At 44.2% G+C, this 8,964-nt stretch overlaps 2 protein-coding genes across 2 annotated transcripts in view; both read right to left on the bottom strand.

Moving 5' to 3' along the window:
• Positions 1–930: 930 nt before the first annotated feature.
• Positions 931–3,208, bottom strand: LOC135560088 (ephrin type-A receptor 8-like). Its single transcript, XM_065001181.1, has 2 exons — positions 3,045–3,208; positions 931–2,915 (listed from the first exon to the last, which is right to left on the bottom strand). Exons 1-2 carry the CDS (start codon positions 3,185–3,187, stop codon positions 2,801–2,803), a joined length of 258 nt encoding a protein of 85 aa, XP_064857253.1. The 5' UTR covers positions 3,188–3,208; the 3' UTR covers positions 931–2,800.
• Positions 3,209–3,859: 651 nt separating this feature from the next.
• LOC115139347 (ephrin type-A receptor 8-like) overlaps positions 3,860–8,964 on the bottom strand; it is a 112,629-nt gene continuing 107,524 nt past the window's right edge. Inside the window, exons 13-21 of the mRNA XM_065021756.1 lie at positions 8,412–8,574; positions 7,636–7,737; positions 6,665–6,754; positions 6,096–6,221; positions 5,516–5,701; positions 5,027–5,088; positions 4,605–4,818; positions 4,300–4,469; positions 3,860–4,056 (exon numbers count right to left, since the gene is read on the bottom strand). Of these exons, the coding sequence (XP_064877828.1) occupies positions 3,862–4,056; positions 4,300–4,469; positions 4,605–4,818; positions 5,027–5,088; positions 5,516–5,701; positions 6,096–6,221; positions 6,665–6,754; positions 7,636–7,737; positions 8,412–8,574 (1,308 nt within the window). The 3' untranslated portion in view covers positions 3,860–3,861. The remainder of the gene's footprint in view (positions 4,057–4,299; positions 4,470–4,604; positions 4,819–5,026; positions 5,089–5,515; positions 5,702–6,095; positions 6,222–6,664; positions 6,755–7,635; positions 7,738–8,411; positions 8,575–8,964) is intronic.

The following is an 8,964-nucleotide window of genomic DNA, read 5'->3' as shown; positions in this document are numbered from 1 at the left end:
TCTTACTTAGAATATGTAAAGTAACGGTTTGGCCTAGGAAAGATATTATGATCCCTCTATGGAAAGAGAAGATCTCTTTTGCTCTATGACCCCCACAAGTGTCTTGTGACCGGTCTGAAGTCAGTACTGCCGATCTTCCAACTTCTGTCTGTAGCATCTGAACAGTTTGTGGAAAGGTAAGTGTCTCACGAACACGTACTGTACATGTGGGTTGTTTTGCCCTTGGACACCCACAGGCCTCACGTCTCGTCTGAGGTTCTCCCGGTACCAGTGGGAAAAATAAATATATATATCTATCCTGATCTTTCTTATATCTCTCAGATATACTAGGACAGACACTTCAGAACAAACTTCCTTTAGATTTGTTTTTCGGGACTATCTGTTGTTCCATGTAGTGAATGTTATTCAATGTGTTTGTATCGGCTAATAGCAGTAAGGCCAAATACAATTTTTCATCAAATATATATTTTTAACCCTAACCTTAACCCTAGCCTCGGTGAACTTCAGGTGAAATGTATTCAAACTTACCCCAATCCAGGGACGGAATGTGTAGCTCCAAGGCCACACCATGGATCAACCCGAACACTAACCCTAACCTTAACCCCAGCTTCAATGAACTTCTGGTGAAATGGTTTAAAACATACCTAAATCCAGGGATGGAATGTATAGGTCACACTCCGGATCAACCCAAACCATAGCTATTATCATAACCCTAACCCTAACCATAACCCAAACTACATGCCCACATCCTGGATAGACTCTAACCACAACCCTAACCCAAGCTTCATGTCCACACACATAGGCCCTATGTCACGGGTGTCGTCGGATGAAGGATGAGACCAAGGCGCAGCGTACTTTGAGTTCCACGTAATTTATTAACGAAGTGAAACTTTGGAAAAGACAAAACAATAAAGAATACAACGACCCCGAATAGCTTCGTTGTGCACACTACCTGCACACAAACAAAGACAAGATCCCACACAGAAGGAGGGAAAAGGGCTGCCTAAGTATGATCCCCAATCAGAGACAACGATAGACAGCTGCCTCTGATTGGGAACCACACTCGGACAGAGACAAAGAAATAAAGAACATAGAATGCCCACCCAAATCACACCCTGACCAAACCAAAATCCATTACTGTAACCCTAACCCTGTTTTGTTTCATTTCTATTCATTCCTACATTAGTCACTGTGTTGTGTTCCGAATTGGAATGTGAAACATTCTGCAACATCCCAAGCGAGACAGGTCAGTTGTGTTAAACCCATTTTATTTATTCCCAGGTGAATCATGGCAGTGGACTCAGCACTGAGTCGTGCAGACAGAGGGGTATTGCTTTTTCAGTCACTATTTGTATTATATGATTCAACATGACAAACAAGGATGATCCATCAATCTTTGCAAAAAGCTTTTGTCTTTTGAATTTTGTTTGAGAGCAAATAGACCTCGGGCTCTATTCCATCCGTATTGCGGATGTTCAACGTTACAGCGTGATTGAAATGTAAAGGCAATGTTCCTGCGTTAGTGGAGACAGCATTCACGTTAAACCCTGCATATTTCGACTTAATCGGAAATTACCTTAAAATACCTATTGAGCAATCTGTAACGATTCACCGATACTGATTGAATAGAGCACCTAATTTCAGACAGAGGTTAGTACATCCTGTTGTAGTGACCGTAGGTATGTACTGGTATAGAAAACAGAAGGCTGTTTGTCAATTGATAGATCTAATAAAACATACTTTCATAAAATATGGAATTTCTATTGAACTCCATTGTTTAAAAAAAAAGTGTCTCAGGAGAAAAATGTGGAAACATTATTGAAATGTCACCATAGTTATACAATGCATATTCAGGGAATATAATGAGCTTCTTCTCCAATAAAAAGAGACATAGACCACTAGAAATCAAACATAGGTGCATTAGAAAACCATTCTCTTGATTGCACAGTGGAACTAGGACCGTCAATAATATTGTTTTCAGAGTATTTAGATAAAAACATTCCACATATAGCACTTTCCCTATTTCTTGTTTTGTCCTTACCACCACAGAGTCAAAACACTATAATCACAATGAGTCATCATCCATACATCTGTTCTACAGTAGTTGTGCGCTACACAGCTGAACCAGGGAGAGAACACAGTGCTTCTCTCCTAGGGTCCTTCGAAAGTTTACTGTGTGAGATTGTGACTCCGTACAGTCTTTCATAGCCGAATTGGAACTGGCCTCCTTCTTAGTGGAGGAGACTTGGAATTTCTGGTGAGTCGAGTAGGTTGTTGCTGTTTGTCCACTGTCAGGTTCAGGTCCAGGGTCTTCTTGTGCCAAGTAGACAGGGGCCTGGGGCCAGTTCTCAGGGGAACCATAGGAGAAGCTGTGTGCTGCGGGACACAGCTCAGTGCTCCAGCCCCTGCCAGTCTCTCGCTTACTGTATGTTAGGCTATCACTCAGATCCATTGTAACGTATACTTAACTGATACATTAATATGAATAGAATCTCTCTTTGTATACAACAACATTTAAATCATTTGTGGAGATTAAGGCAGTCCATACATTTTTACAAACAAGACATGAAACATATCTGAATAGGAAAAACAAAGGCTATGGTACTCAAGTCCCTTCATATCTGTACTCTTGAAGTTTCAATCTCTCAAAGAAGAGGTCTTGAAAAGTTAACCAAAATGTCACCCGGACATTGTAGTTTCTCTGATAGTCATAGATCAATTCCCATGAGTTCCGACTAGGCCTCAGAAGCCTGGGGCTAGATTTGAAAATCGGCTGGCTGGAGAAGCCTTGAGGCTGAAGTTATACGTGCACCGAGGGCACACTTCTGTTGAGCACCTGGACACGCATCAGCTGTACACTGGTCATGATCTTCTTCTGGTGGCCCATCAGTGTCACCCCCAGCCTGTGGATATCCCTGTAGGACACACAGAGATGGGGCAGAGTCACACATGAACACACTCATCAGACAGCCTAAATTACTCTTAAGCATAAATTACATGTGGATGATGTGATTGGAGAATGATGCTATGGCCTTGCCTCTCACCCTTGGTTCATGCCTATGACGTGGCCTAGGGTCAGGTAGCCTCCTGCAGCAAAATGGTCCTTGTATCGGCCCATCTTGATGGTGTCCAGCCACTCATCCACAGAACTACAGCTGCTGAAGTCTGGGATACTTCTGTCCATCATGGGAGGTGTGCCTAACCTGAGAGAAAGAGTGAGAAAGAGAGAAAAGAGGAAGAAAAGGAGATAGGACAAACACACAGACAGAAGGGAGAGATGTGGAAAAAAAAGAGGTGGAGAGGAAAATAGGTGTTGAAATGCACTAGCAGCTAAGGCAGAAAATCAATAGCTGTTAAAATGATAGAGACGGGGTGGCTGCTCTGATTGCAGGATGGCTGGTTTGGCTAGATTAATACGGAGAAAAATCCTTAACACCCCCTCCTCCTCCTCTCCTCTTCTCCTCATCCCTCCATCTCCCCGACATGCACCAGTAGCTCTATGGGACCATGGATCTGAAAGAAGCAATTTAACACAGGTCCAAGTCTAACTCGAGCCGCTCTTCACTCTGCTCTCTGATTCCCGGACTATCAATGTCAATATCACAGCAAGGCTCTTATTTAACAGAGCGCATGTCTATCAGAGATGAGCTTATTGGAAAATGAACAAAGCCGTTCCTTGCTCTCTTAAGGCAACCTGTCTCCCTTGCGTCAGCCGGGGAAGTTTGAGGGAAACTTTGGGCTGTAACTTTATCCCACTGCTCATGTTTAACAGATGAGTTGAGAGTGGATTTGCAGTGCGTTGTCCAGACAATGCATTGCCCAAGCGATGTTTGCCCCGGCGATGGCTGTCTAGCAGCCTGTTCACCTGCACAGCATGTCCATGGACTTGAGGTTCTCCGGGTTCCGGATCAGCTTGTCTAAAACTGTAACGATCTGGCAGAACCGGGGCCTCTCGTTGCGGTCCTTCTCCCAGCAGTCCAGCATGAGAGTGTGTAGAGCACCTGAACAGCCCATAGGAGCAGGTAGCCTGTAGCCCTCCTCTACTGACTTTATCACCTATACACACACACACACACACACACACACACACACACACACACACACACACACACACACACACACACACACACACACACACACACACACACACACACACACACACACACACACACACACACACAGAAAGAGCGAGAGAGATATGCAGGTATCATTACACACATGTTTTCTTATGAGTGTATGTGTTATTTGCATGTACTATATACTGTGTGTGTGTGTGCGTGTCCTCTCCAATCCACTCACATCTCTGTTGGTGAGGTTCCAGTATGGCCTCTCCCCATATGACATGACCTCCCACATGACCACGCCATAGCTCCACACGTCACTGGAAGAGGAGAACTTCCTGTAGGCGATGGCCTCCGGCGCTGTCCAGCGGATTGGAATCTTACCACCCTGAAGGGAACAGAAACGCACTAGAACCAGAACTAGAACAACCGCTGGCATCACCACTGAATAGAAAACAGAACTAGAACTAGAGAACTCGGGCTACAACAGTTTTATGATCTAGTACATATTAGAGTTTTAGAATGTATCATGAGAGTGTGAACTCACGCTGGTGGTGTATGCTGCATCAGGATCGTCCTCCAGGACTCTGGACAGGCCGAAGTCAGACACCTTACACACCATGTTGCTGTTGACCAGGATGTTACGAGCTGCCAGGTCGCGGTGGATGTAGCCCAGGTCTGCCAGGTAGGTCATACCCGCCGCGATGCCACGCATCACGCCCACCAACTGGATTATAGTGAACTGACCATCATGTCTCTGAGAGGAGGAGATGAGGAGGAGAAGAACGGGGATTGAGATTGAGAGAGATTGTAGTGTTAGTTAGAGGCATATTGATTGAGATTTCAGATGTCAAGTGCTTCAAAAATAATTTCTCTACAAGAGAAAGAAAGAGAGAGAGAGAGTGGGAGAGAGGGAGTGAGAGGGTATGAGAAAAAAATATGAAATCCTTTAAAAAGCAACAAACCCTCAGGAAAGAGTCCAGAGATCCATTCTCCATGTACTCAGTGATGATCATGACTGGTTTACCTGGGGGGGAGTAAGGAGGGAGGGGAAGGAGGGTAAAATAGTGAGGGGGAGAGAGGGAGGGAGGGAGGGAGGGAGGGAGGGTGAATGAGGGAAGGAGGGGGTAAGGGAAGGTAAGGGACGGAGGGGGTAAGGGAGTAAGGGAGTAAGGGAGGGAGGGGGTAAGGGAAGGGAAGGGATGGAGGGGTGTAAGGGAGTAAGGGATGGAGGGGGTAAGGGAAGGTAAGGGATGGAGGGGTGTAAGGGAGTAAGGGACGGAGGGGGGTAAGGGAAGGTAAGGGAGTAAGGGGGGGAGGGGGGTAGCCCATTCTATTAATTCTTATTTCTATGGGCGTATGTACTTTCTTCTTGAATTGAATTCATACGCAGCAAAGACATTGAATTGCATCAAACTGAAAATGGAGTTGAATCAAATCAAATGGAATCTTACTGCGTGTGACCACTCCCTCCAGGTGAATGATGTTAGGGTGGTCAAACTGGGCCATGATTGCTGCTTCAGCCAGGAAGTCCCTCCTCTGCTTGTCACTGTATCCTGCCTTCAGTGTCTTCAAAGCCACCGGAATGTCTCTCTTCCCTGGGAGACGCATCCGCCCGTAACACACCTCCCCAAACTCACCTGCACACACACACACGTTTAGGTGTACTCCTCCCCGACGACCACAATATAGACTAATCTATTCATTGAGTGATAGATTCATTCGAACAAAAATTAATTGTTTCCTAATCTCATCTCCTGCTTTGTGCTTTGAAAAGTCACAGAACACATCGTTACATTCCTTCCCCTTTCCCTTTCTGTCTAATGTGTCTTATCAACAACTACAACCCTAAAGGTCATTGTTAACAGCCATGATTATAACGCCTACCATGTCCTGCTTTGCCAGTGTGATGTTATTATTCCCTGTGTGTCTCTGTGTTTGATTGACAGCCCCATGCAACGCTCTGATTCCACTGTGCCATTCCTCTCCGCTGCACACCGCAGCCTTTACTTCAGCCAATGATTTTCAGTTTACCTGACCCAATGACTTTCTCTATTCTGATCCTGGAAGCTTCAATTTCTCGGGCAAACTCGTGGACGGCCTGGCAGGGGTCCTCGTAGGTGTGTGGGTCGATGTAGAATCGCACGTCGGGGAATGACACTAAAATAAACAACATTAGCATCTGGTCACATACCACTGGATGGAAACAATATGCTTACATGAGACTGTCACAGGAAAGAGAGGGAGAAAGAGAGGGGGAGAGAGACACAGAGAAAGAGAGAGAGAGAGAGAGAGAGAGAGAGAGAGAGAGAGAGAGAGAGGGAGATACAGAGAGAGACAGCGAGAGAAAAGGGAGGGTGGGAGAGAGAGAGACAGAGGGAGAGGAGGGAGAGAGAGACTGCAGTACTGAGATTTTGTACCTCAATAAATCTGAATCAAACGGGAAGTGAACTGTGTACACTGAGGATGAAAATTATTTTATTTTATTTAACCTTTATTTAAACAGGCAAGTTACTGGAGTGAAAGGCTGGGGGGGAGGGGGGGGGGGTATAATAAAACATGGCAATAAAAATATACCAGTAATAATAATAATACAAACATACCATGGCCATTCTGGTAGTGCATCTTCTCCTCATCAGAGTCCTGGAAGGCCTTGCTATAGCCACAGTGTCTGTATATCAAACAGTAGTTTAGAATAGTTTAGAGTCACACGGGGATACACCACACTTCTCACGGTTTTCCTCTCATTCTATCTTTCAGACTCCGCTTGAAAACGCTAACATGCATTGAAGTTGGAAATAAATCCACAAATTATTTGTGGAAGATGTAAATTCTAGACATCAAAAGAGAGAAGGAGAGGGATAAGTGAAAACATTAGCATTATTATTTAACTAACATGAACAGCCGTAATAATTAAACTGACTGTTTAGAAGTACAAAACTGGGTCTGAACATTACCCATGCAGAAACTCTGGGAGATGACCTGACTTTCCACTGCTAACAAACACATGCCATACTCTAGAGTGAGAACTACTCTGGGCTATTTAAAAGCATTAGTGGAACAAAGTTAGAGACCATCTCCTTGGTTTTCTGTGCTGTGGGATTGTGGGACTGTTGGACTGAAAATAGACAGTTACTGTAGCACTGGAGCCTATGGGGGTACATTTTTTAAATCCATTTATCAGACTCTTTTATCAAATGCACCTTACAGTCATGCTTGCATACATTATTTATGGATGGGTGATCCCAGGAATCAAACCCACTATCTTGGAATGGCAAGAGCCATGCCCTACCAACTGAGCTACAGAATACCTCAAGAGGGGATTAGAGGTCATCCTATGGATATCAATGCATATGCGTATACAACATCAAAGACAGATTATGGATAAAAAAAAGAAAATACTAATATGAATGTTGATGATAAAATAAATGAATCCTATGGAGAAAATGGTATAATTTACTTGAACCCTTGTTAAGGTAGAGTAAAAAATATTCCACATACGTATATGAGTGACGTAGAGTCAGAGAGGACTCGTCCACATCACGGGTAGTGGTGTAGTGTAAGAAAGGGTTGCCTTGCCGTTTCCTGCAGATGACGATGGCCAGGAAGGTGACGAGGCCAGAGACCAGTGCCATACAGATCCAGATGATGGTCATAGTGTCGTAGCGCGGAGGAACTGGACACACAACAACACAACCAGTTTGTGTGAGTGTGTGTGTGTGTGTTCAGTGCTCTTTGAGGCTTAGGTCTGCAGCAACAGCTTTCCTGACAGTGGTGGCCCTCACACAAAGCACAGATCTATAGCATTAAGGGATTGTCTGAAGGCTTCCTGGTCCCACTGACATTCATGGCTCTTCAACCCAGCACCATTCTGTCCCTCATGAAAATATACTATAATATATTATGGTATAAATACTGTAGTATTACTATATTTATATACTATAGTATTCACTGTAGTGTTTTTGCAGACATTACTGTAGTGTTCACAGCAGTCTGTTTGAAGACATTACTGTAGTATACCGTAGTATTTACTGTAGTGTTTTTGCGTACATAACTGTAGTATGCTATAGTACTCGTTGTAGTGTTTTGCAGACAAGACCGTAGTATACTATAGTATTGTTTTTGTGGAAAATACGTTAGTATTTATTGTAGTGTTTTTTTCTATAGTACTATAGTGAATACTATAGCATACTACAGTAGTCTGCAAAAACACTACAATAAATATTACAGTAAAGTCTGTAAAAACTCTACAGATAGGTTGGCACCAATAGACACCAATAGAATACAAAGCACTTCTAAACCTAGTGAGAGATTTTACAAATGAAAATAGTGCTACTCTCATTCTCTTACTTGCTTTCCCGGTCTGGATCTCCACATTCTGGCTGAAGCGTCCGCAGCCTGCCGAGGTTCTGGCCCGGACCTGAAAAATGTACCTGGTACCAGGCTTCAGGCCAGACACCCGGGCCGTGGTCCCCTTGGCCTTCAGGGTGGAGTAACTCTGCTGCTCCTTATCCTGGTGGAGGAGAGCTGTGATAAAGACAGTCTGCTGCCCAAGCAGTGTTTATATTGCAGATTTATCCAGTAGTAACCCCAGGAGTTTGCACAGATTAAGATAACAACACAGCAGCCACACTAATCTGTCTGTACTATCCAGGCGTGTGTGTGTGTGTGTATGACACTATTCACTCTATACACACAACCTCAAGTCTCCAGTGACCACCCCAACTGTGGGGGATCCTGGTCTGTGTGTGTGTTGCTCAGATCTCTCTTACCTCATTAGCCTTGTGTCAGAGCATGCAGAACCACAAAGCAATTAACTTGTCTTTGCTGCTAGGCTGTCACTTTCACGAATCAATCAGCATACATAAACACAGACAGAGAGACACATACACGCATATATGTA

The sequence above is a fragment of the Oncorhynchus nerka genome, linkage group LG2 (assembly GCF_034236695.1).
Source record: "Oncorhynchus nerka isolate Pitt River linkage group LG2, Oner_Uvic_2.0, whole genome shotgun sequence".
NCBI classification, from domain to species: domain Eukaryota; kingdom Metazoa; phylum Chordata; class Actinopteri; order Salmoniformes; family Salmonidae; genus Oncorhynchus; species Oncorhynchus nerka.
This window is presented reverse-complemented; position numbering and strand designations above follow the sequence as displayed.

Bases quoted from the DNA above. Each gene is read 5' to 3' on its own strand.
- LOC135560088 (XM_065001181.1), bottom strand. From the start codon at position 3,187: ATGATGGACAGAAGTATCCCAGACTTCAGCAGCTGTAGTTCTGTGGAT. The intron at 2,916-3,044 runs GTGAGAGGCAAG...TGTGTCCTACAG, and splicing joins GTCATAGGCATGAACCAAGG to GGATATCCACAGGCTGGGGG.